This window comes from Amblyomma maculatum, chromosome 8 (assembly GCF_055883805.1).
Source record: "Amblyomma maculatum isolate TAMU_Amacu chromosome 8, ASM5588380v1, whole genome shotgun sequence".
Lineage (NCBI taxonomy): Eukaryota > Metazoa > Arthropoda > Arachnida > Ixodida > Ixodidae > Amblyomma > Amblyomma maculatum.
The window spans coordinates 47,720,449-47,748,406 of record NC_139351.1 but is presented as its reverse complement, the minus strand read 5'-3'; the positions used below and the strand labels follow the sequence as shown (position 1 = coordinate 47,748,406).

Sequence of the window (27,958 nt, the reverse complement as noted above, 5' to 3'; positions counted from 1 at the left end):
TCCTCATGGCTCATACGTCAGTTTATAAAATTAATTCCTATGTTAATGCAACATAACAGTGCGGCAGCCATATCTTTGGTCACCCCGCTGAGGTCGGACAGAAGACTCTGCATGCGGTCTGCCATCTATAAGCAGTGACTAGAGCTAGACAAGGGCAGCTTGACGTTATGGAAGTGTATTTCACCAGGCTTTGCATTGAACTTGGTCGTTTGAGAATAGAGGTGGTGCTTATGCTCTCCTCTTTCGGTGGCAGTCATTTGAGAGTGACTTCTCTGGTTGCAGGGGTCACCTGTTGGTACAGCCGGGAGAAAGATGAGCTGGTGCCAGTGATCGCCAAGAACACCCTGGAGCATTGCACCTGTTGCAAGAGGTAACACCCATTTCCTTGCTTGTTGTTTCGCTATGTACAGTAAACCCTCGTTAACACGAACTCGCATATCTCGAAAAATCGGTGAAGTTGAAAATTTTCCACGCCGCGCTTTCACCTCCCATAGGTGCTATGTATGCATTAGCTCCCGTTTATCTCTAAGCATTTTTCGGGCTTAATGCGGATATCTCAAAATTTTGACTGGAAAGACCGAAGGCAAAGGTCATCACCGAAAGGTAATAGGGGCTCCAAGCGAGCGCTTTGTTCTTATACTTAGTGCCGAACGATGTCACGTTCGAAGAGCGATACAAAATTCCCGAGGACACAGCTGTTTTTCACCTTGGGAGCAGTCACGTGAGCGCCGATCGCACGCGGGGGCTGATGAGTCTTATTGGGCGTGGTTTGGTCAGCTGCCCTCCGCACGTGTATACCGGCAAGAGCGATTTATTGATTGAGTGGTTCTGTTTCATAGCGCCATGTGCACGAAGCGTTGACTGATTTTTGTTGTGTATGTGGTGTCCGCATTAAAGTTGAATGCAGTGCCGGCGACCAACGGCTGATGCAACGCATTTAACAGCTCGAGGACGCTTTTGTTGGGCCGAATGCCAACGCGAAGCGGGAAAGCATTACCCAGTTCTTTCTTGAAAAATTATAAAATTGAGTTTTTCTTCAGAATTCTTTTCCGTTTATTACAAAAGCTTCCTTTGTGCAGTGGAGTGTCGACGGACGTGACGGGCCGATGGCCACCAAAGCATTTTCGCTCGTCGCTGTCACGCTCAGGTTGTGAGTTTGTAGAAAATTTCGCGGATCACCCAGAAGCAGCTCGCTAGACAGCCAATCGCAGAATGCTTTGGGCTGCTCAATTTGAGATTTTTTTTTTTTTTTTTTCGCAAGTGAAGTTGGTTTTCCTAGTCCGGTTTGAGCGAAGAACCTGCAGATGCTCACTTCGTCTGATCCATGCATATATGAGTGCATCGAGACAACTCAGTAAAAGCTTGGTAATGTAGTAAAGGAAAATAAAAAGGCTAGTGTGGCTAGATATTGTTAATTTTCGAAAGGAGCAAGAGGAAGTCTCTGCTTGCATCGCATGACATCCAATCAAATGAGATATGGATAATTTGGGCGTTTTCCTTTCACTGCCTTTAGGTCCAAACACTAACGAGGTTTTACTGCTAGTACCAAACCATGGGGAGAATGCACCATTAAGGCTGATCTAGTCTGCATGGCGTCTCATGCTAGTTGCCTCATACCCCTGCTTTACTCCTGGCCTCACATGTTGGTGCATTCTTTTGGAGGCCTATTTATGATGTGCAAAATGATGTGTGCTTTTCATCATGCTGTTGTTCTGGTACAGTCAGATATCAATACTACAGTAAAAGCTCGTTAATTCAAATTCCTTGGGGCCGCCAGGCCAGTTCGAATTAACCAAAATTCGAACTAATGAAAGTGAGCAAAAATGAAGGCGTTTGATGCCCGGAGGGCACGAAAAACATTTATTTAGCAAAAAAGTCTGTTATCATCTTCTGCTTCTTCTCTCTGAGGGCTACCGTACTCACTCGGTCTTCTAGCATGCGAATGCGACGCAGGGAGTCTTCTTCTCCCTCTTCAAAGCTGAAGAAAAGGCGCGCGACATTCAGCGCTCCCATAACTTCTGCCGCGGATGGACGCACGGGCTCTTGCTCCTCGTCGTCGTCCTCGTCTTCTGCCTCTTTTGGGACAGACTGCTCCCCAACAATTTCAGCGACAATGTCCTCATCACTTAGGGCACCGCACACTGCTGCATCGCTGTCTACTCCAACGTAATCATCAAAACTGACGTCCTGCAGCACAGCACGCACAGCCGCAGGCAGAGGCTCCGGACTCCCATCGTCGCCACTTTCTTTCATACTTCCGGCAGCAAAGCCACAGTGGTGGAAGCAGTTTGCAATTGTGGACGGCGTGACCTGCTCCCATGCACGCACCAACATGTGCATTGCTGTGAGCAATGTGATGGTGCTGGTCTTCTGGTTTCCAGTGCACAAAGTCATGCGCTCGATCATGTGGCGCCTATAGAAACATTTGATGTTTCTGATCACCCCTTGATCCATCGGCTGCAAGGCCGCAGTCGTGTTGGCGGGCAAAAAGACGAGCCTTGTGGCTTTCAGCTCGGCGTCGACTTTGTGTGCCGAGCAGTTATCCACAATGAGGAGAACTTGACGCTTCCCTAGCTCCATCCTCCGATCGAATTTCAAGAGCCATTTTTTAAACAATTCGCCCGTCATCCACGCCTTGCTGTTGGCGGAGTATTCCGTTGGCAGCGTCCTAATGTTCTTGAAACATCTAGGCTTATGTGCCTTGCCGACAACAAAAAGAGGGACCTTCTCCGTCCCGGTCATATTAGCGGCGACCAGAACAGTAATCCGCTCATTGCTTCGCTTGCCGCCAGCGCAGCTGTCCCCTTTAAATGTTACTGTTCTGTCGGGCTGGAGCTTATAAAACAAAGCCGTCTCATCAGCATTGAATATATCATGTGCCGAGTAGCTTTCTAAGTACTGCTGCAGAGCACCGCTTCGCCACGTGGCACAAGTTTCTGCATCCACTTCTTTGGCTTCTCCAGACAACACCCGGAAGACAAGATTATGTCTGTCTCTAAAGCGGTGAAACCATCCTTCGGAGGCGACAAAATCTTCCACATTCAAGCGCAGGGCAAAATCGGCCGCCTTCGCCATGATAATTGGGCCGCTCAGTGGAATGTCAGCGCTTCTCATTTCTTTCACCCACGTGATCACAGCGGTCTCAATTTCCGAATACTTGGCTAACCGAAGCCTTTTTCTGTTGCTGGCGAAATCTTCGGCTTCATAGGCATCCTCGATGGCCTTCCTATTTCGGACGTACGTCGACAACGTGCTTGGTGGAATCGCGTGCTTTTTCGCGATTTCCACTTTGCTGGCCTTCCGTTCATCCACCTCGCGTAAAATAGCCACTTTCTCCTTCACCGTCTTGGCACAGTATTTTCCACGCGAACACATCTCGTGGACACAAGCTCACAACAAGCGGCGTGCAAAACGAGGGCTCACGAAATGCAACACGAAACCGTGGTCGATAACACTAAAACGTCGTTCCTCGAAGGAGTCGCGGCAGGAAAGACTGTTTAGCACTTGTTCCAGCACCCTAGCGGCGCCCCGATGGTTGTGCCATCTATCGTTCTGCCGTGAAAGCTTCCAACGATGGTTTTTAACAGCGCCGCTTGGCGGCGCGCAGTTCGAATTATGGGTGGCGGCGCCAATTTTTGAGTGAATTAACGAGCTGTTACGCGCATAGACTTCTATGCACTGCGGACCGGACCACGATGACTATTTCGAATTATCCAAAATTTCGAATTAACGAGTTGTGAATTAACGAGCTTTCACTGTATGATTCGCACAGAAGCATAAAAAAAGTTGTTTGTTTTGAAATATCACTTTAATGAAAAACATGCAGTAACTATAAGCCAGTGGTGAAACCTAGGTGACCTACTTTGGCAGTAGACACATGTGCAGATAAGGAGAACTTAAATATGAAAAGGTGCACTAACTTGAAAACTGCTATATTTGGAGAAATCTGTTTTCTTCTGCCGCCGTGAAGCACATATGACCGCACACTACACCTTCCACTTTAAGGAACACCTGGTCGGCTACGTCACTGCACCGAACGATGAAAGTCTGACTTTATCCATGCACGAAAAAAGATCATTTGATAGGACCTCATCTTCGGTGTTCATTGAAGTTAGACAGCCTTGCCTCAGTCTTTCAAAATGATCGCGGTGGTCGATAGTGCAATGCTAAGCTGTCTGCGGAGGCCTATTCGCTGATGTGCTTGAATAGGATGCCATCATGCTTTTTCGCTCGTCACGTTGTGTAACACTGCGCTGTTCCTTGTGGTGCGATGCCACAGTACCCAGATCCGGCATCTCCGGGGTGACGGCACCCTGGAACTACGTAATGGGGACCGCACGCGCACACCGTCCAACTCCAAGTACTGCAGCTGTGGCTTCAAGCACTTTTGGGATGGCAAGGAGTACGACACCCTGCCCCAGCAGTGAGTGGGCTTTACTTTTGTTTTTCTTCTTTGTACTGCCATTGGGAAGTGCTTGTTGAGACAAGCCAAGACAAGCCATTTCGGGCAACGAGTTTTCTCACAGACACGGAGCATTTCATGATGGTCGTGCAAGCATGCATTTGTCCGTTCGTCCTAACTGAATAAATTGATATGATCTTTCATGCCAACTTTTTTGTTGAAAACCTTGAAGCATGATGGATGCACCTTGTATAAAGGTCCATCTTATACACACACCGGAAAGATATGGTACAGTCGAACCTTGATGTAACAAATCTGAATGTAATGAAATTCACGACTTCACAGTAAATGCAATCTCACCCAGGCGAAAATGAACTGGGCTCATACATATGTACTGGCTTGTCCTGACTGGAAAACGCATGTTCTCTGTCCTTGATCGTGTCACTTGCCAATGAGCAAGGATCCAAAACTATTTGATGTCCTGGAGGTTAATTAAATGGAATGGAGGTCTTCTGGTTTTCAGAGCTGCACCGTTATGGCAAGGCTCATTTCGGTCAACTTTCATAGGCTGGAGGTTAATTAAATGGAATGGAGGTCTTCTGGTTTTCAGAGCTGCACCGTTATGGCAAGGCTCATTTCGGTTGACTTTCATAGGCTCCTGCAGTAGATAATGTTCATGATGGCAGCATTTTCCTCTTTTTTTTCTCATTTTCTCTTTGTGGAGTTGCTATAACGGTAACCCTATGGATTCCAGTTTTACTGTTCAGGTTTTCTTCAGGAATCGGAAGATTTTTAAAGTCTATACCAAAGGCCTTAGAATCATATGGAGATTCGGTAATCTTTTAGGTGAATCAAGCAGTTTGAGGTTCAAATTTTTTTTGCTCTTCAGTTCACCCCACCCATTCTGTATAGCTGGCCTTCACTGTTATTGCTTTTGTCTCTAGGTCTTTTTATGTCACTGATTATGTATTCTTGTATTGGCTTGTTTGTTCATAGTTCGTGTTATATTGTTGTCAACCCCACATTTCTTTCTTTTCTGCTCCATCCATCCCCAGGATCACAGTGTCTCTGGAGTGGAACTCCAAGGTGGTCAAGGACACGGTGTTCTGGTTCCAGCACGAGAGCGACACCTCGCTGAACAGCAACGTCTACACGGTTGCCTCCGAGGTCGTCAACAAGCACTTTCCCGGTGCGTGCCGGGTTGCACCACGTTGCTGCTTGCATGCTTTCTTTATTTTTGTAAAGCTGCGTTGCTGTGTACATGGTGGCTGTTTGTTAGACTTTAGTTTCCTTCAATGTTGAGGGATGAGCTACTCAGGTAACAGCCCATTCTTTTGTACTGGGGCTAGGAATTTGCCACAAGATATGGGCCTGTGTAATGCGTGTTAGGTTTTTTCCCCTGAACTATCATCTGCATTTAGAACTGGCTCACCTTGGAGAAACATGTAACTGCGGTTGTGCCTCAGTCAACGACGAATGGAGAAAACGGCACAGCATTTCAAAGTGAATGGCTGTACTAATGGGCGACTTCAATGCCAAGGTAGGGAAAAAACAAGCAGGGGACAAGGCAGTAGGTGACTATGGCATTGGTTCTAGGAATAGCAGGGGGGAGTTACTAGTTGAGTTTGCAGAGCGCAATAACTTACGAATCATGAATACCTTCTTCAGCAAACGGAAGAACCGGAAATGGACATGGAAAAGTCCTAACGGAGAGACTAAAAATGAAATAGACTTCATAATGTGTTCAACCCCCGCCATTGTGCAGGATGTAGAGGTAATCGGGAAAGTGCGATGTAGTGACCACAGGATGGTGAGGTCCCGAATTAGCCTAAATCTGAAGAAGGAACGCAATAGATTAGTAAGAAAGAAACCCATCAACGAATTAGCGGTGAGGGGGAGCACAGAAGAGTTCAGGATCTCGCTACAGAATAGGTATTCAGCTCTAACTGAGGATGGCGACATTACCCTAGAGGCAAGGAACAATAACTTCAGAGATATCATTACTGAGTGCGCGGTAGAAGTAGGCGGTAGGATAGTTAGAGAGGATACCGGTAAGCTGTAAGGAGACGAAAGATTTGATTAAGAAACGCCAGAGTATGAAAGCTTCCAATCCAACAGACCAGATCGAATTGGCCGAGATATCAAAGCTAATCAATAAGCGCAAGGTGGCCGATATAAGGAAGTATAACATGGAGAAAATTGAGCATGCTTTAAAGAACGGGGGAAGCCTTAAAGCGGTAAAGAAGAAATTGGGCATAGGCAAAAACCAGATGTATGCGATAAGGGACAAGGCGGGCAACGTCATCACTAATATGGACAAGATAGTCAAAGTAGCCAGATCTCTACAGTAGCCAAAGTAGTCAGGACCGTAATGAGATTGGCGGTAGGGAAAAACAGTCAGACGTTCCACCAGTGACGAAGGACGAGGTCAAGAAAGCACTAGAAACTATGAAAAGGGGGAAATCAGCTGGAGAGGATCAGATAACTACAGATTTGCTGAAGGACGGGGGGGATATCATGCTAGAACTGGCCACCATGTATACGCAGTGCCTGGTGTCATCGACGGTACCGGAACCATGGAAGAATGCAAACATTATCCTCATTCACAAGAAAGGGGACTCTAAGGACCTTAAAAATTACAGACCAATCAGCTTACTGTCTGTTACGTATAAGGCATTTACTAAGGTAATCGCTAATAGAATCAGGACAACCTTAGACTGCAATCAAGCAAAGTATCAAGCAGGGTTTCGGAAACGGTACTCTACTATCGATCATACCATCAATCAGGTGATAGAAAAATGCTCGGAATATAACCAGCCCCTATACATAGCATTCATTGATTACGAAAAAGCATTTGACTCAGTTGAAACCTCGGCGGTGATGCAGGCATTGCGAAATCAGGGGGTAGACGAGCCGTACGTGAAAGTGCTGGAAGATATATATAGTGGCTGCACAGAAACCATAGTTCTGCATAAAGAAAGCAACAAAATTCCCATAAAGAAAGGTGTTAGGCAAGGAGACACAATCTCCCCAGTACTATTCACAGCTTGTTTAGAGGAAGTATTTAGAGACTTGGAATGGGAGCAGTTAGGAATAAGGGTAGATGGAGAATACCTCAGTAATCTGCGATTTGCTGATGACATTGCCTTGCTAAGCAACTCGGGGGATGAACTGCAAATAATGATTGATAATCTAGACAGAAAAAGTAGAAAGGTAGGCTTGAAAATCAATATGCAGAAGACTAAGGTAATGTTCAACAGCCTCGGGAAGGAACAGCAGTTTACATTAGGTAGCGAATTACTGGAAGTAGTAGGCGAATATGTCTACTTAGGGTAGGTAGTAACCGCAGATCCGGACCATGAAAAGGAAATAACAAGAAGAATAAGATTGGGATGGAGCGCATTTGGCAAGCACTCGCAGATTATGACTAGCAGCTTACCGGTATCGCTCAAGAGGAAAGTATACAACAGTTGCATCTTGCCTGTACTCACCTATGGGGCTGAAACGTGGAGGCTAACCAAGAGAGTTCTACTTAAGTTGAGGACAACGCAGAGGGCTATGGAACGAAAAATGGTAGGGGTAACATTAAGAGATAGAAAGCGTGCAGAGTGGGTCAGAGAAATAACTCAGGTTACCGACATTCTAGTGGAAATTAAGAAGAAGAAATGGACATGGGCAGGACATGTAGTGCGAAGAGAGGATAACCGATGGTCGCTGAGGGTAACAAACTGGATTCCAAGGGAAGGAAAGCGTAGCAGGGGGCGGCAGAAAGTTAGGTGGGCGGATGAGATTAAGAAGTTCGCAGGGTTCTAGTGGATGCAGCTAGCACAGAACCGGGTCAAGTGGAGAAATATGGGAGAGGCCTTCGCCCTGCAGTGGGTATAATCAGGCTGATGATGATGTGATGATGATGGCTATTTTTTGTCCAGGCCTTCATTGTTGTACAGTAAAACCTCGTTAATTCAAACTTCACGGGACCGGGAAGAAGGTTCGAATTATCCAATGTTTGAATTATTGAATGGCTTCAAAAAAGCTGACGAAAACCATCATAATGAACCCAACCACCTATTCCAAATTTTGTGTCCCAGAATTCGGAAAAAAAAAAAAAAAAAAGGCTTCAGTCGTTAGCCCTTTCACGTCTCGTGCAGTCACGGTCTACAGTGCATTTCTTGGCAGGGCACCAAAATGCTGTGGTGGTAAATACAGTCGAACCCGGATATATCGAACTCGAAGGGGATCGCGAAATAGTTCGATATATCGATAATTCGATATACAAAAATCGGTTCGTGACGGCACTTACGATGCGAAAACACGATACTGTATTTGTCGCCTAATCAACCCACTCGCATAATGAACCCACCCTCCACTTTTGCACCCGAGAATTTGAAAAATAAAAAATGCGTTAAGACCGGCTCGCTCACATGCAAGCGATTGAGTGATCTCAGCGACGAGCGGCAGCGACAGAGCGAAAAATTTCAAACTTGTTGGAACTGTGTCCCTCTTGCCGCTCGAGCCATCGCGACAGCTCAATACAAGGTTTCTGTGTCGCTGGGCAGAAATCGCGAGCGTTTTCGCTTGCATGTCGATGGCGCGCGTCACTCCGTCTGGGTCGTGGCATCCACAGCTCATTTCTTGGCAGCGTGCCAAGATGCTCCGCAGCGATAACGTCGGGGCGCGTTTATCTTTTTATAGCTCCTCTGGTGGCGGGGAGCGAACTTGCCAGAGTGCCCGTGATGGTCTTGATTGCACAAGCCTGGTTCGATTTATCACGCGGCGCTTGGGCGGGCGTCATGATGCAGCAGCGTCATGATTGCAGCAGCAGACTGCGTGCTTCCGTTGATTCATACATGTAAAGATAAACGGCTCCCGCACAAAAAAAAAAAAAAAAAGAAAGCCTGCCGCTTCTTAACATCCGCAACCGCCATATCTTACGCTACGTCGCGCGTATAGCACAACGGTAAGAAAGAATGACTCTCGAAAAAAAAGAAAAGAAGAAGAAGAAGAAAAACAGAGAGCTGCGGCTTCTTAACGTCCGCAGGCGCCATAGCCACGTCCGCCGCCGCGAGCAGAGGGTTCGCAACACACGCTAGAGAAAGCGTCCGACGTCTGTCTTAAAACGGGCTGAGCTGGCTTGGCGCATGCGTACTGCGTGCTGAAGGAGAGATATAGCTAGGCAAAAGAATGGGCACACCCACGCACATGGCTTGCAAACGTCATGTGTTGGCGCGTTGGCGCGCGGGAAACGATAACTGCAGATGCGCGCGCCTTTGGGGAAAGGTGCGCCCTGAAAGGCGCTGTTCTGAAAGGCGCTGTTCAGACTGTCCCCTCTCATTCCTTCCGCGCCTGGCTTGAAAACGTCACGCGGCAAACGGCCAAGGGTGATGCGATCGTCTTTGGGGAGGGCACACTTTCCAGTGCGTGGTGCGGAGTTCGATATATCGAACGACCGGTGAAATTGAGTTCGATATATGACGCGGCTTTCCTATACTTTTACATGGGATTTTCAAGGGGATATTCCGTGAGTTCGATATAACCAAAATTCGATATATCCGGGTTCGATATAACCGGGTTCGACTGTACATCCATTTGACACTAGCTCTAGCAGGGGGCGTGGAGAAGTGAACTTGGCAGAGTGCCAGCGCTTGTCTGGTTGTACAAACCTTGTTTTCAATATGTTCGCCGTGGGCAAACGGGGCGGGCGCCATATTTTATGCTGAATGACTAGAAAGCGCAATAGCAGCGCGTTCCAGTCATTCGTCTTTCGAAGCGAACGATGCTAAAAGCCATTGTGATGATCGCGGCTGACCGTGTGCTTTCATTGACGATTGATGGGTGGGAAGCAGGGATGACACTTACAAAAAATTAAAGTTTTTCCCACGTAACCCGTACCGCCTGTCCGAAGTCATAGCCTTTTAAAAGCGTTGGCCGGGTCCGCACCAACAGTACATATTCATATTTCCGAATTAGCAGGGCTCGAATTATTGAGTATTTAGTTGCAAATTTCAGAGGTTGCACATAAAAGAGAGCAGGCAGCCGCAGTTGCCAACTCCTACCCCCCGGCGCCGCCGGCCGCCGTGCCAATCATGGTGTCATTTTGGCTTTACCTATACTCTTCCATTGTTCTACATAAAGCTTTACCTGGTTTCATCTTCTGGCCCCGTTTTGGACGTGCGGGGCCTCTAACTATGCTGCTCTTTCGCGGAGGTGTTTGTTTTTTCTTTGGGGAGGGTGCATTCTATGCGCCAAGCCACTCAGACGCGGCGGCGCATAGTTCGAATTAAGCATAATGGAACCGACTCGCGTTCTAATTAACAGGCCTTTTTGTACACAGATCTCTGCGGAGCTTGGGCAGACCAAGTAGTGTAGTTCAAATTATACAAAAATTCAAATTATCGAGGTTTGAATTAACGAGCTTTCATTTTGTATGAGTGACCTTGTCTGTCCACTGAGTGGGTTAAAGAAATCTAGGCTTAGTTTGTTTCGCCAGACATGTGCTAGAAACTGCTGAGTATATCTGCATTTAAAATGCAGTTATCATGGGTTTCTAGGAACGCTCTGCTCACTCCACCTCATTCTAGCTGTGTGTGTTAATTGGTCGTTACTTTCTGCACTATCCTATCCCAGTGAGAGAGAAAGAGTCGCATTATTAAAGAATGCAGGTCAAGTGTTCAGGATATCTTGTGCTTGGTTGACTCAGACAAGCTGGTCTTGTAGCTGTATCAATGACAGCCAGGCACCAGGAGGGGGGCGATGGGAAGGAGATGTAGTGACTTGACTGGGCGACAGGACAGAAGAGGCAGTGTTCTAGATAGCCAAGTATAGCAGGCCCTGTATGTAGAGTTTGCATAATTTTGAAGGTCTTTTTATGACTGTTAGAAGTACCTAACCTAACGTAAATAGTGCCAGAACTTCTAGTCACCACTTGCAGTCGAATGCAAACTGGCATCCACTTGTGTTTCCACCATTCATGTGGAGGTGAAAGTCACACATCTTTATGCAGCTCAAATTTGAGTATGGGCTTGGGTCAGTTGGTAGAGAACAGGCCAGTATGGAGGCAGAAATGGAATATTGTTCATTCCGGATAGGTTGAATTCAGATTCTCAAGGAGATTCTCTGACTTTTCTATCTAAACAATAGTTCAATCCTGGTTCACGGTATCCGGAGTCAACTATGTCAGGGGGGGGGGGGGGGGGGGGTGTCATGGAAGTGTTTCACTCCAACAAGGGACATGTGCCTGGGCAACGTTGAGATGTGAAAGCGGGTGAAGAGTGTGGTTGGTATGACTACCTAGGTGTAGTGTCCTTTAACTGTATGTTTGTAGGCTGTCTTGTTCCACATTATAGGGTTTGACTAATGAATTCCAGGCTCCTGGTTGTGGTTATCGTAGGCTGCTTGACGAGCCAGCTCATTCCCATTTCAGGAAAGCATGCTGCCAGGCTAGTTGGTGTTGCATAATGGGAAGAAGTCTGCGAAAAATATGAAGGACAAAAGGGAGAATACATAGGAGTGGACACGTAGGATGTTCACAAGTGCCGCAAACTTTCTATATGTGCTGTGAACTTCCTATATGTCCTCTCATTTGTTCATCGTCCGTATTTTGCGTTGGCTCGTTTACGTCATTCCTTGTGATCCCTCCATGGCCAGGCAGCCACTGTAGCTGGGTGACCGTGGATCCAAGGATTGTTGAGTGTGATCTAGTTCTTCCTTTCGGGCCAGAATACATTAGTCGATGATATAGTAAGCTAATAGCCACCACGGAGTCGGTGTAAATGGTGTATCTGCGAGGAAGCTTTTGATCAACACATCTTGCGTCCTGTAGTCCACTCCTTGGGAAATCAGCATTTGCTGACATTTCCAGTCTGTTTACATTTTTTAACTAAGCATGCTTCTGAATTAATTGTGAGATGGTAAGCCATTTTTGTTCTCAACGCTGCACAGTTGCCTTGCATTTGACACGTGACGGACTAGCTTGGCTACGTGGCATTGAACCCACCACCGCAAGACATAATGAGCTCAACGGCGATGGGGAATAAAGAGTGACCTTCTGTGCGTTGTAGTTAGATGTGGAGGCAGCTGTTCTCACCTCCGTGCAGGCGTTTTTGGCTCGGAGCGCCTGCTGCAGCAAGTTGTGGACCAGATCTTGGAGCAGACGCGGCTGCCCGAGGACTCCATGGAGGAGGACCGGTCCGAGGCAGACGGCATCGACGGAGAGGTCGGCAAGCATCAGCGGTGCCGGCAGTCTGGGCCGCGGGCTTCACCGGACTCCACAGCCTCCAAATTTATCATCAAAGGCTACAAGGTAGACAGTAGTGCACATGTTACTGGGCAGGTGCAGAGTGGGCAGGTGCTTTGGCAGGTGCCAGCCAGTGTAAAGGGTGGGTAGCGATAGCTGAAGGTGGTATACGTATCATCCTGCTTTGTCTGGCTTTGTTGAATATCTCAACATGTACTCAAGGGTTGTGCAGCAACTGGTAAATCATGGAAGTGAAAGCCAAACGACGATAAAGCTTAAGGGGGGAGGCTACCTTTGAATACCAACTTTGTTGTTTCTTGAGATAATTGAATGAAATTTTCAGGGTAGACTCATGGCACAGCCATTTGAATAACTGCAAAGTTTCATGGAGCTGCGCACATTGGTACTCAAGTTACAGAAGTATATCAGAAGGATTCACATAGGTTCCTTGTTCCATGCCTGGAGAACTTACAGTATGTGTTGGCACGGTGAAATTCATTATGAAGGTTCCTGAATAGGTACCACAGGGCAAGACAGAGCCCTTCTTTTTAATTTCCCTGCCGAAAAATTTTAGCAGTGTATTGAGGTTAGTGCCACTAATTGGACTAACATTAGCTTAATTTTGATTGTTTATTATAAATTCCAGACTCAATAATTTGAAAAAATGAGCTTGTCTTGCCCTTGGAAATTTATTCAGGCACACAATAAAAAGACCAGGTGGGAATCCGAATAGCGGTTTCAGAAATACTGCGGGAATAAGCAACCATACCATGAGAAAAATTCATTCTGAGAAAATGGCCCTTGAAGTTTAAAACAGCATTTTCAAGTCTAAAGTTTGTTTTTCACTGCAGCACATTGTGCCTCCACCTCCCTGATTCCCTCGGAAAGTGCATTTTCATGCGAACAGCGGACGACGCTGACGACGCGCTATCGCTTGCGATGACAGACGCGATACGGGAGGCCGAGACCGCCGAGGTTGATATGGTCGGTACAGCAGGCACGCTTCAAACGCCGGCTCCTTGCGTTGACGCGAAAGATGCGCAGTTGGAAGTGGCAGCGCAGTCGGTCTAGTAGTGATGCAGCAAAAGCAGCACTAATAAAAGCGTCTTCACGCCCGTTGGCAACGCCCTTCGCTAACTTCGCTATTCGGACGGCATTCACAGAATGACAACGTATGCAGTGTATTGAACTTCTTAGCGCGTATCGTGGCCGACCGTGCAATAATCCACAAAGTGCACATAACCGTTCAAAACACGCCACCAGAATTCGTAACGAGCGATGATCACGGTGATCTCAAAATGGTGAAACGTGAAGCGATTCGGCGAGCGCACAAAGAACGCCAGCTCAGTAGGCAGCCGGAGCAGACGACGCGCCGGGGAGGGGCCTCCGCATCAGCGCGCGCAGCAGCCAATAGCAGTCGTGCGATCCCCCGCGTTCTCACGGAGCGTGCGCTTTGTCCAATCATAGCCCGAATTCGAGACGCGGGAAGCTCAACAATCCCTGTGAGGCCCCCAATCACAAGCGAGCCATGCTTCTGCTACGCCGCGTACGTCGCCGGCGAAGGCAATATGGAAAAGGGCAAGCATTCACAAACAAAACAAGACCGAGATGGCGGCGCTCGGTTCAGCGGCAGAGAAATGGCGCGCGCGCGAAGTAACGGGGCTGCCGTGCCCAGTTGTATATTTAATTTAAAGCAGTTCCACTATGAATTAGGCGTTTATAATTATAGGAAAGGTAGTTTATAACATATACAGCCGAGATATGTACTTTTTGAAAAGCTGACTTTTTCGCGATTTTTCGACGTTCAAAGCCCGCGTCCCCCCTTAAACAAGTGTGGAACATGCTAGCACACCCAAACTCTATATAGCTTAGCCAGGTAAATAAGGTGCTTGGCTTTTGCTAATCACGCACTTCGAAATAATGCACCTATTTTTATTACAAGCATGATGATCACTTGTGGCATAATATTTACATTCATGCCATTCAGACAGGATTTTATTGTGATGCAATCAGGTTGCTTTTCGTGCTTGAGAAAAGCATTCACGGGGGAGCAATTTCAGATGAGAGGTGAAACTGCGCTGTCATCCACTTGCCTAAGGATTTCCGCAGAAAAAAGTTATTCGTTCACCCGTCTGTTTTCCTCACAGAGCGTTACTCAGATGAATGCTAGGTGTGACAATGTTGTCACATCTAAAGCGACCTACAGACTGAAGATTGTCTCAATCTAAGTTATTCTGTTTTGTTCTTGATCTTTTTGCCAGACCCTCCACAAGGAAGAGCTGGGTGTGAGCGAGACCGAGCGTCGACTCCTCGAGCGGATACAGGCTCACGGGGCCATGCAGAGGCAGAAGCACCCCAGTGGCTCGCCAGAGAGGGACCGTCACTCTGCACTGTCCAGTGCGTCGGCCATCTCTGTGGTCCCCAACTCCACCACTGTGCCCCCACCACCTTCGTTGGCTGAGCGGCCAAACTTTGTGCGGGTGGTCACCTCTGATGGCCGACAGGTAGGTCACTTGTGCATTAGCTTGGCTCTGCAGCTGTACTTGGCTGATGGGAATGCACCATTTTCTTGTGAAGCTGCTACAAACCTGCATAAGAGGGTCATTATCAAGATAGGCCAAAATGAGCACTTGGACATTCTAAAACAACCAAGCTTTCTGTTCACTGACTAGTACAGTCTTTGTCAAAACTGTATGGCAGAAGGGGTTTGCTTCTAAGCCCTGTAATAGGGCTTCTGGAAGCATTAATGGAATATTCAGCTAAGCTAGCGAAATGTATGGATGAGATTTGTCATATATGGTATCTTGATCGCTGGAGCTGTGCAACGAGCCCCATTATGGGGCTTAAAAGCAAAACACTTGGGCTGTATATTTTTGACAGGGACGGTACATCACATAAGACATTCTCTTAAGGGGGGACACCCCTCTTAAAACTTTTTTCCTTATTTATGGGTGGATCTGACTGAAACTTGCACCATTAATGTACTTTTGCATGCTGATTTCAAATATCTGATTAGTTTTCTTGTAGATGAAATAGCTTTCAAAATATTACCTAATTCATGTTCTTCGTTTGGAGGTGAGTTAATTACTAAACACTTTATGGCATGAGGAGAATAGCCCTGCCAGAGTGATCTAGAAGGATCATAGAGTGCCGCTAGTCATGAATTAACGTGGTAGAAGAATTTGAACCAAAGTTACAATAAGTCAAACTTTTATGAATAAAAGACCAGGTTAGCACCTAAGATTGATAATTAATTCTGTAAATGTTGCCGCATAATAACTGTACATATTTTTGTCCTACGGCACTGTCGAAGGTTTTCTCTTTCTAACAAGACAAGAATGAGAGCTATAGCACAAATAGACTAAGAGATATCTCTCCTCCAAAATTGCAGCACCCTCAAAATTGCAGTTTTGAGAAAACGAGGAAAAACACTTCACAGCATGTAGGTGTAAATTATGTCAATGATTGATATGTCAACAAGATCAGAAACAGGTGGAAAGTGATCTGAAGCGAAAATTAATGGCCTATGCCAATTTGAGCCAAAGTTACGCAATAGGAAACGCTTGAAAGGAAAATTCCATTTGGGTACCGAAGACAACATAACCTTCTCAGCAAATTTTTTTTTGTCGTCACTGCATTTACCTTGGTTTCATGAGACTCGCAGGATTCCCTTTCTAGAAAAAATTTTTTTAAAGCAATAGCAAGAACAGGACCAGAGATATTGATCTTTAAAAAATGCAACACTACCAAAATTGGGGGATTGTCGGAAGCACTCAAGCCTCACGGCATTTAATCAGGAAGGGCAACCCCAAAGACCTCATGCTATTAAAATGCACCAGGAGCATAGTCGGGGTGCATGCTGTCGCGGTGTTTTCTTTTTTCTGTTTTAGCAACGCCAAGCGAAGCCGCCCGCTTCTTTGCAGAACGTACGCTACGGTGCAAGTCCTTTTCTTCAGCTCTCCTGGACCTAGTTGCTGTCACATTTGTACTGCATTCTTGCAGAATTGCTGCTGCTGTATGCTTGCAGCCGGCATTGAAGCGCAGCACAGCTTCTGCTGTGGCTGCTTCCACAGCAAACAGTGATGAGTGCCGCTCTTTGTGGATCAAGGTCCAGATGACCGAGTGGAAGCTTTCGTTCGAGTTCTGGGTCTTCCCCCGAATGCACCTCTGCAGCAGGCTCTTCTCTGATAAACGACTATAAACAGGCAAAAGAGCATTAGCCACATCTCTTGGCAGACTGTAATTGTGCTTTGGTGCAGGCTCCTCTTTTGCCTTTGCAGCGTTGTGGCGGCACCATGACTTCTCAACGGTAGGACACAAACTGTGTTTGGGGCAGTCATCAGTAGATGTGATGTGGTAATATGTCGCCATCACAGCTCGCTGCATGGCATCCACATCACCTACATTTGATCGAAGCGCTCGGCCATAATATATTGCCAGCTTGTCAACTAGATCAGCTGTCAGCCTTCCTCTGCCGCCAAGACTTTTCTTCCCTGCACCCTTGTGTCTCTGCAAGAGGTTGCGCAAAGCTGCTCCCATACGCTTGTGCACGTGATTTATGCAGTCCTCTTTGACTATTTCAATGTAGCCATAGATTGCAGCATCTTTAAGGGGGGACACTGGTCTTAGAGCTATTTTCATTATTTTAAAGCCAATCCTGATAAAATCATACCCTCTTGTTCAGATTTTTATGCTGATTTTAAAAATGTAACTTGTTTTTCTCTATGTCAGTTAATTCCCGAGATAATAATATTAATTATTCATTTAATTAGTACTTCCGCGCAAAAAAAACGCCTCTATAAAACATCATTTTTAATGCATGGCGGTACAGTACAATGACCAAAGAGTGCAATGATCAAAGCAGTTTTTCCATTTTACCCTTATTAGCAATTTTGCTGCACTTTGAAAGTTGTCCTTCAAGACGTGCCTATCATGCTTCAATTAACTTGGCAAAATAAAAAATTTTTGAAGCTTGAATAAAGAATTCTGCTTCGATCATTGCATTCACTGCACCTTCAGCTTTATGTAGAAAAAGGAATTACATCTCTATCTGTCCTAGATGCAGAGATATCGACGAACTAAACCAGCCAAGTGTCCAAAATTTGAGTTTTGAGAAAATGGGAAAAAACAAACTAGGCACAATTTATTCAAAATTTCGAAAAGATATATACATATTTACACTTGCAGACAGCTAATATGCACCAGGCATGTAATCTGACTGCTTGGGCTGACTAGAATGCCGCTTTTTCAGTGCCCGATGCATGTTTTCCGCAGAGGCACGCTTGCGTACTGATTCGGCTGTTCGGCGCCTGTCCTTCTCAGCCATCCTCCTGATATTCTGGACGCCAGGGTTCATATTTAGCTCACTCAGTATTTTTGAGCATGCTTGTAGGTTTCCTGCATTGAAGCGGACAACAGCCTCCGCAACAGCTGCTTGAACGGAGAACAGTGACGCATGGCGCTCCTTTGGTGCGAGTGACCATATTAGGGAGTGCAAGCTTTCATTACTGTTCTGGGTTTTTCCCTGCTGGCACCGCTCTAGCAGCTTTGGGTCTGCCAAACGCTCATAAATAGGCAAAAGTGCTTTGCACACATGTGGTGGCAAACTGTATCTGTGCTTGGGAGCAGGCTCTCCCTTGGCTGCAGCAGCATTCTGGCGGCACCACGAGTTTGCGCCTGTCGGGCAGAGGGTGTGATTTGACACGGTATCATTGGAGGTTACGTGATGATAGGTAGCCATCACTGCCTTATGCATTGCCCCAACATCTCCAGCATGGGACTTCAGGGCCCAGCTGTAATACGATGTCAACTTGGTGACAAGGTCGCCTGTCAGCTTTCCTTTGCCACTCAAGCTCTCTTTTGCATCACCTTTATGCTTGGCAATTGCATTGCGTAGGGCCGTTCCCATCCGCTTCTGCACATGGTTTGTGCAATCTTCTTTGCTGATTTCGATGTAGCCGTACACAGCTGATTCTTGCAATGCAAGAAATGTGCGGCTATCGCCGTCTGAGAGCATGGTCGTGTACCTAAGGCCATGTTTCTCCAGTGACCTTTCGAACAAAACAAGTCCGGCCTGAACTTCCATTTCACCGGACTTTTTGTCCGTGTTCTTTTGGCACAAGTGGCTTTCTTTCCACGCCTCATGGGACGGGTCACCTTCTTTGGGCCCACGCTCACACCCAGCACAAAAGTTACTGAAAACTACATAGTCAAGTACCAGTCCAGTAAAAAGTTCTACTACGGCGCCGACACCGATGTGGGATGAATGACCCCGGGTCATCCATGAACCATCGAAAGAGACAGAAATGTTCCCGGGGTTGTCAAGGTTCAACTCGTTATAGAGTTGCCGAACAGAACGGGCGCTGTCTTTCAACACTCCTTCGGCTGCGCGTGTTGCTGCGGGCGTCAGCTTACTCTTTACGTAGTCCTGCCACGTTTTCGTGTGCAGGCCACGATGAGATATGTTCATCGCCGCAAACACATCATTCAGCGCCGTTTGCCTATGTCCGGTACTTTGCATCGCGCGTGCAGCAAGGATATTCACGGCAAACGGATTTATCTTCTGGCTGCCTTGCACGCGCGGCGAACTCCATGCCGATGAAATGTCCCCGCAAATCACGCACGCGAGAGAGAGTTTAACGGCTAGACCATATTCACGATTTCCTTTTGAAATATGGACATCCCCGCCACACACTTTACATTTCACAGCAGACAACAGTTCGTTCAGCGACTCCAAACTCACAACAGTGAACGTCGTATCGTCCGCACGGCAACCGCCGGTCGCGTCAAGAAGACGGGCATCAGAAGTGGCGATGAAATCCGCTTTCCTCTTCGTCGCTGCGGTTGAACCCAGCTCCTGCAGCATTCCTTCGGCTTTTCTTTTCTTTTCAATCAAGTCCGAAGGCTGCAGCATCGTCGTGTCGTGGCGGACGCGTCCGCTGGGCGTAGGCGCCGCCGAGCTCGCTAGGCCTATTTCGGCCGCGGGGACTTCTTGACTTGCCGCTGGCTCCTGCACATCCTCGGAGCTTTCGGGTGCCGCAGGACGGTTCCGAAAGTTGTCGCCGCGCGCACTCTTCTTCTTTTTGCCGAATTTGTGGCGCGAGCGGAATTTACTGAGGGGCATCGTCTCGCCTCGGTCTCGACTCAGAACAAAATGGCGTCTCGGACGCTTTCAACGGCTGCTGGCCCGCCGCAAGCAGACGACGTGCGATAGAATCAGCCAATCGGATGGCTCAGTTGTAGTCACGTGCGCTCAGCAGCGAATCAGATGCCGCGTTTTCGTTTTTCTTTGTGGTTATTTTTCTCAGTGGCCATTGAGGGCAGACAAGCGCTAGCGGCGGGAAATTGAAACCCAGAAAGCGCTCTTTCAAACGAGCCTAACATGGCCGAGATCGGTCCGGCGGAACGGCAGTTGCGCGCAACGAAAAATGTGCCGTTTTATCGTCTGCTGCTGCGCAAATTCAGCCCGCGCGATGATTTCAATTCGTTATTATGCTGAAAATACTGACTTCTGGAAGAAGAAAATTGGTGAACTTGTAGATTAATAGCCACAGATTCCAAAAATGCCATTTTCAGAAAATCGGTTTTTTGGTCATTTTTTGGTCCCAAAGACCCGTGTCCCCCCTTAAGAGCACTAAACGTGCGACTGTCCCCATCGCATAGCATGGTTGTGTAGCGCATGTTGTGGCGCTGCAGAGATCTTTCAAACAGAATTTTGCCAGCCTCTACTTCCATTTGACCAGCCTTGGAGTTGGTGTTTTTTTGGCACTGGTGGCGTGATTTCCAAAGTTCGTAGCCGTCAGTGTTTGGCTTGGGACCAATTTCGCAGCCCAGACAAAAGTTTGACAACACCACATAATCAAGCACGTAACCAGTGAAGAGTTCCACCACGGCACCGACGCCTATATGTGATGAGTGTCCGCGCGTCATCCATGTGCCGTCGTAGCACACGGCAATGTTCCCCCTATGCCCAAAACACAAGTCATCGTAGACCTTCGCCACTGCCTGCGCGGCTTGTGCCATAGCGGTCGTGGCGGCTCGGGTAGCAGCGGGTTGCAGTGTGTTCTTCAGATGCCGTTGAAACGTCTTGTTGTGCATCCCGCGCCGCGACAACCCCATCGCCGAAAAGATATCGTTCATTGCTGTCTGGCCGTTACCGGTCGACAGCATTGCTCGACTAGCCAGAATATTCAGCTCAAAAGGATTGCACCTTTTCTCGCCGTCAACCCTCCGCGAGTTCCACTCGGCCGCAATCTCACCGCAGTTGTCGCACAGCACGATCAGTTTTACGGCGAGGCCATAGCTCCGGTCGCTGGTAATTAAACGCACGCATCCACGACACGTTTTGCACCGCACGGCATCCAGAAGGATATTCACAATGCTGAGGTCAATTACCGCATAGGAGGCTGTTCCGTCCGCATCTGACTCTGCGGACGCACCACTTGCATCGGCGAACAGCGCGGTCTTTCGTGCCGTCGCCGGCGTCGATACCAGTCTATCAAGCGTAGCCTGCTCACGGGCACTCACTTGAGTTATGTCACTGTTAGTGACAGGCGCGGTATCAATACGTACACGACTGCAGTCGGCACGAAGAACGGCGCCGTTGTCCAGCGGAATCTGGGAAGCGTCGCCGCCCGCAACGTGATCGTCACACAATCCCGCAGCACTGGCACTTGCTTCTTGCACAGTATGCAACGAAGTCGCATTCTTAACGCGTTTCTTTGGTTGCTTTCGCCCGAACTTGTGCAAAGAGCGGTACTTCTTCGCGCCTGGCATGACTCTCGCGTTGCACTAGCGTGGTCGGCAGAAAGACAAAATGGCGTCACTGGGAGTCCGCATTTCAGGGCTAGCTTGCCGGAACCAACCAAACGACGCCATTTTGATCACGTGCCTTAACCGGCCAATAGTAGCGCGCGCTGCATGCTATCTTTTTGTTTGTTTTTTATGGGGAAGGCGGAGCGCACAGGGTTGCTTTCCGAAAGAAAAAATAAGCCGAAAGCGCGCGCTTTCGAACGAGACCAAAATCGCCGCGGGGGAGCGCGTAGTTCTCATGCGCCGGGCGATCGAAATTGGGTGTCGTTTGTCCACAATTTAAAGGGCAGTGGGTGTGGTACTGCATTTTTTAATCGCTATAACTTCATAAATACGCGGGGTATAAGGATGAAAATTTGCGTGCAGATGCGGAATGGTGCGAGGAATACGAAAATGAAAAAATTGAAAATCCGATTTTCAGGCCGATTTTCGGTGCCAAAGAGCCGTGTCCCCCCTTAAGAGCTGCAGTCAGCCATGAGACATGTTGTTACAGCAAAATGCTCTGGTAGTTATTACCTTCCTTTAAGGCAAAGGCCATTGTTCGCTGTCTTCCCGCTGAGAGACAGAGAAAACGTTATATAATGCAAAAAAGAAAAATAATGATGTAGAGATCCCATGGTTGGGTCCTCAGTCCAGGACTCCCGCGGCCTTTGCTGCCCTGCTGGCCCGTTCAATCAGCCAAAGCTGGTCTTATGACAGACTGGACAGCGCAGCCTCCCACTGCTCCGGCGTGGCGTTGTGAATTATCGGCACTGCATCTATTTTCTTGCAGGCCCATGTGATATGATAAATTGTCGGTTTCTGTACCGACAAAAAAGTGTCTTTCCGCTGAATGCCCTCTGGGATGTCGACACGATCCCAGAGGGCACGCCATGATGTAAACAGGGAGCGCCGATCACCTGACTCCAGAGACCATCTGGACGGGCGAGGCACGGCGGAAAAAATGAAACCAAAAGCAAAACTGAAAGAAGGGTTCTCCTATTTCCCACTGAATGACGGCACCCATCAAAAAACATTTCGAAAGCGAGAAAATTCGACCGTCAATAGCGGGCAACGCTTATCGGGGCATGGCTTTCGACGTTCCGGGTCAATTTGACATAATTTTGCTGTCAATGCTAAAGTCTGAAGAGCTGAATTCGTCTTCCGAGTCATCACTGCTGCTGTTCGCATCGAAAAACGAACTTTCCGATGCGTCAACTTCCGCGGAAACACCCATTTCCACGCAGCAAGAGCGCACGTCGTCGACACCATGATGTAAACTGGGTGCGTCAATCACCTGAATCCGGAGACCATCTGGACGAACGTGGCAGGGCGGAAAAATTAAATCAAAAGCAAAACTGAAAGGAGGGTTCCTCTGTTTCCCATTGAATGATGCCACTTGTCAAGGAGCGCTTCGAAAGCGGGAAAATTCGAATTGTGAAACCATCGATAGCGGGCTATCGATGGGAATAGGTGCGGACAGGAAAATGTTAAGGCCCTAGTCTTAAACTAATTTTTCTATTTATGAATAGATTTACACCAAACTTTCAGAGTTTGTTCATTTTAGTATTCTAATTTCAAAACTGCAAATATTTTTCTTCTACAGCAAATAGTTTTTGATACAGCAGAGAAAGCATGTCTTTTGTTTGGAGGAGCCTTGGTAATTAAAGTGGGTTCTCACATGCCTCCAACGTCAATGCATAATTTGCCATGGATATAACTTCCCTCGAAAGAATGAAATTGCTGGCGAACGGAACGCATGGTTCGGAAGTCGCCACTGATACTAGTGCATTTGCATCGTGACCTCCGCAAAAGTTGGTGCCAAGTTCTGGCGCGCAATCACCATTCTCTCGTTATGCTGTAAACGCAGTCGACCTGCAACTAATGATAAGCGCCCATTGCTTGTCTTGCACCGTATAGTATTCAGAAGCAAGTTTATTTTTATAGGGTTTGGGATTCTGTGTGTCGTGGGACGCCGTTTCAGCACTGCCGCTGAGGCCTGTCGCGGCCCTGCCTCACAGGATGATCTATTTCGCCATTGAAAGGTGCTTAGGCGTCAGTTGCTCATCTGCATCATCACGATTAAGGTGCCCGTAGGCAGCAGGGATTGCCTCGACAAGGTCATGCCACTCCTTGCTTGTTGCGCTGAGCACGGCCATCGCGACTCGGCGCGCAGCGTCTGTGTTTTGTCACTGATTGCAGATAACTAGATGCAGCGATGCAGCGTCTCCGGCTCGTTTATCTCTTTTCACTACTTTTTTATGCTAATAACGAAACGCGAATCTTAATATTGCGCATTTCGCTCTGTGGTCACGGAGAGACCTCAAAGTGGCGCCAGTCCACGAGCACTTGACGCTGCCAGCCAACCAAAGCTCGCCATTTTGCTCACGTGCGATGGGAGACCAATCTAACCGAAATATAGGAATGGCCTGAACCGCGATCTTTCGAACGAGACCAAGATTATGTGTATTTCTCAAACTGTGGGCGATCGAAATTTGGCATGATTTGACCTCAGTGTAAAGGGTCATGCATGCAGTATCTCGTCTTTGGAACTCTGTAAAGCGCAAGTTAGGCGATATTTTTCCACGAACTTTCGGAGGTAGCTGCGAAAAGATCTCAGGATCGCGAAAACGAGATCGAAAATTTGATTTTCTGGCGGATTTTCGGCCGCAAAGATCCAGGTCCCCCCACAAACCATGGTAGGTTTGTGGGATAAGGTGGATGCATTTCGTCCAGGACTGCGCCTCCCTTCTGCAGTAGACATAGTTTGGCTACTGCTGCTGTTGATGATGATTATGCAGGCGCGAGGGGGTGTTTGGGTATCGAAACACCCCCTCGAAACTTTCTGCGCTCTGCATCTTCCTCGCGGCATCCACCTCTTTTTCTTTGTATTTTTTTTCCACTGCTGTGATCATCGATGGGAAGACCATCTGTCCCTCATCCCAGCTGTTGTTGCTGTGTCCTACGGACTTCATACGATGCTCGTTCTTCATTGGCAGGGTCAGCTGAGCCCCAGCCCAGCGGGTGTCACCCTGGAAGAGCTGCAGGCATGGGTCAGCTCGGAGTTTGGGATCCCCGCCGAGCGCCAGCTGCTTAAGAGCGGCATCCCACCGCGGATCCTGGTGGCACCCTCCGACGGCGGGGCGCTCTCCCTCGCACACGGGGACCGGGTCATCGTCGAGGTGCTTGGCAGTGGGGACCAGTCTGCCGGAGCACAAGGTACGTCCCCCCCTCTCCCTCCTGTTGGAGACTCGAGATTGTTGTGAACAGCATGTGAAGTGAATGGTATTGCGTTGTGAGTTGAATGCAGCTTGATTGCCTGCTGAGCCCTATCTAGCGTACCTGAAGGAGGTTTATCGTCGAGTGCTACTTAGCTTCATTCAACTTCAGAAAGAATTGCCTAACGATGCTACTTGACACTGTTACAATCAAATGCCCTGTAACCCACCTCTGCTATGTCTCTAAAGAAAGAGGCAGCTGCACAGTCAAACCCGGATATATTGAACCAGGATAATTCAAATTTTGGTTATCTCAAACTCGCGGAATACCCCTTGAAAATAAGATAGGAAAGCTGCATCTTATATCAAACTCCGCGCCATGCACTGGAAGTTGCGGCTTCCCCAAAGACGGTCGCATCACCCTCGGCCTTTTGCCGCATGACATTTTGAAGCCATGCACGGAATGACAGAGAACCGTTCGGCGACGGCTGGTCTAGAGGACTGCCTCCCCCTTTCCTCAAAGGCGCGCGCATCTGCAGTGATCATTTGTCGCGCACCAGCATGTGACATTTGCAAGGCATGTGCATTGCATGAAGGAATGAGAGGGTGGGAACGAGAGGGGGAAATTTGAGCACAGCTCATCAGCTCCTTCGTCTTTTGCGTTAGGTTGAGGCTAAGATTTCGAGCAAGACATGTATGTACACTTACAGACAACTATTTTAATTTTTCACACATATTCCTTCAACTAACACTCCACTAACAGTTCTTGACTGTCATGAAGGAAGCTTTGTGATTGGAGGAATGAAGAGAGCAATTAAGTTATCAGAAGGTTGAGGGTGGCAGCGTGTAGGCCCATAGGAATGTTGTGTGGCGAAGAGATAGCAGCGACTGACTAATGCTGCTGATGCCGCTAGCGACTCAAGTCAGCGTGGCTGTGAGTTTCGGCTTGCGATGCACGCACTGTGATTCGCTGATAGCGAGGCGGCGCTTCAGCAACCGGAGATTACCGTCGCCGCCACGCAGGAAGAGGGGGAGAGGTACACGTGGTGGCGAATGGTAGCGACAGGAGCGCGCACAGCAATCGGAGAACGCGCGCAGTCGCCACCACGGAGGAAGTGGGAGGGGTGGGGAAAGAGCGCGCACGGAACTGGTTATGAGGTTATGCCGACGACACAAAATGCAGGAATGGGCGCCAAAGAGCTGCAGTCTAAAATGCGATAGAGCGAAGCGCAAGGGTGTGCCCATTCTTCTGCTGAGCTATCTCTCTCAGTCTTCGTTGGCATCAGCACACGCTATGCATGTGCCAAGCCAGCTCAGCCCATGGCAGACAGACCGTCGGATGCTTTCTCCAGTGTGTCGTGAACCCTCTGCACAAGGCGGCTGACGTGGCTATGGCAGCTGCGGACATTAAGATGCAGCAGATCTTCTTTTTGCGACATTCGTTTATCCTTGTCGTCATGCTGAACGTGCGGCGTAGCCTAAATTGTCGGCGGTAGAAGTGGAGAGTGGGTTGATTATGCGACAAATAAGGTATCACTTCTCACGATTGCAAGTGGCGTCTCAAGCCGATTTCTGTATAGAGAGTTATCGATATATCAAACATTTCGCAATCCCCTTCGAGTTCGATATATCCGGGTTCGACTGTATTCCTAAATAAATAAATGAAGCCCTTTACTTGTGCTTGCGTGGTTTTGTAGAACCTTACCTTGCAATCTTTGAGTGAGGAATGGTTGAATGTTGCCTCTGGTTCTCTACAAAAGGCACCCAGAGAACTGGCCGTGCATCACAGCAAAATTTTTTGCACAAACTGCAATTGGGCTCAGCTTAGCGTGGATGCAGTTTTAGCACAAACATTTTCAACCTTATTTTGCCCCCTCATGCTTACAACACAGTCAACCCTCTCATCATAGTTGCAAGTACTATAAATTTTCAATGGTTTTCTGTGTCAGCTGCTGTTTATATAATGGCAGATATGCATAGTTATTTCGTTTCTGGACATTCTGTTTCCAGGAGGCCCATCCAGTGGAGCCAGTACAAGTATAGCCAGCATGGAGAGCGAGATTGTGAGGCACCTGCATGGTCAGTGCCCAATGTACCGTGCATGCTTTTGTCTGAATACCTGGCCTCTGCTCGCTGCTTGTTCTCATCCTATCGTCGGTGCAGTTTATGAACATCCTAGCAGCTTTTTACCAATAATTTTATGCCTACTTTTATTCCTTTCTGCTAGTGGTTTCTCAAAATGAGAGCTTAAAGGTGCTCGAAATGCCAACAAAGCAGTGAACTTGAGGGATTGCTATGAGTAGTGTTGAGCAAGCTTCTAAAGGGTGAACATAAATTGGAGTGCTTCAGTGGAGGCAAAACGAAGAGGCGTCCGGGTGCTGTGCGATGTCAGTGCACATCACAGAACACCAGGGGGGTCGAAATTACTCCGGAGCCCTCCACTACGACGTCTCTCATAGCCTGAGTCACTTTGGGATGTGTACATCTGTGAGGCCCTGTGGGACGTTGTCTAGCCTATAATGCACTAGTAGGAATAAATACCACAAAACCCACAGATAATGTGAACCTACGAATAATGCAAGCATAATTTCTGAATAGCTCAAATGGGGAGTTTTTGTCTGCATATAACGCAGTTGATAAGGAAAGCTCACCAAAACCACTTATTTGCACTGCATTTTGCGGTCTCCTTGTGAGACATATGTGCCCTCCTGCACTTGTGCACCCAATGCCACTCCGTACCAAGCTTCCTGAATAGTGCCATGCACCTTCATGTGCCATTGTTGGTTCACTCGCCTTCAGAAGTGCAGCTCACATGTGCCCCAGCTATGGCAGAAGCCGTGCAGTTGTTGTAAACTGGTATGCTGCTTCCAGCACTGCTGCATGATAGCAACTCATCGACTTCTGGCTTGCATATCTTTGCCTTGTGTCCATGTCTAGTACTGCATGAGCGTGCGCAGCATGTTTGCCCAGGAAGTATTCTCGGATTCAAGCTTTAGTCATTGTCGTCCTGTCGTCGTCTACCAAGAGTCTCTTGCTAGAGACATTTTTCTGTAGATATCCTTCTTCAGTACCTCTGTATGCATTCAATATCCTGTATTTCCTAAATACTTGACTTTCGAGCTGCTTGGATAATGCTGGTCAAGCCTACATGATAGAGCGGCAAGGAGCAGCCGGCATGGCTGAAGAGGCCCGTGCTAAATGCCTACTGCTATTTTTACTCTCCGACATTCTGCGAGGTGCATTTGTTCAGCTTCTGGTCGCGTGCGTGTAGTGAGCACTGTGGTTGCGAGGTCAGCGTGGTGGAACCGAAACCAT

At 47.8% G+C, this 27,958-nt stretch overlaps 1 protein-coding gene across 1 annotated transcript in view; it reads left to right on the top strand.

Annotated features, from left to right (window-relative positions):
* LOC146181122 (deubiquitinating protein VCPIP1-like) overlaps positions 1-27,958 on the top strand; it is a 77,713-nt gene that overhangs the window by 33,091 nt on the left and 16,664 nt on the right. The window contains exons 7-13 of the mRNA XM_084576259.1: positions 283-370; positions 4,280-4,423; positions 5,458-5,591; positions 12,496-12,701; positions 14,897-15,139; positions 24,425-24,644; positions 26,654-26,722. Of these exons, the coding sequence (XP_084432385.1) occupies positions 283-370; positions 4,280-4,423; positions 5,458-5,591; positions 12,496-12,701; positions 14,897-15,139; positions 24,425-24,644; positions 26,654-26,722 (1,104 nt within the window). The remainder of the gene's footprint in view (positions 1-282; positions 371-4,279; positions 4,424-5,457; positions 5,592-12,495; positions 12,702-14,896; positions 15,140-24,424; positions 24,645-26,653; positions 26,723-27,958) is intronic.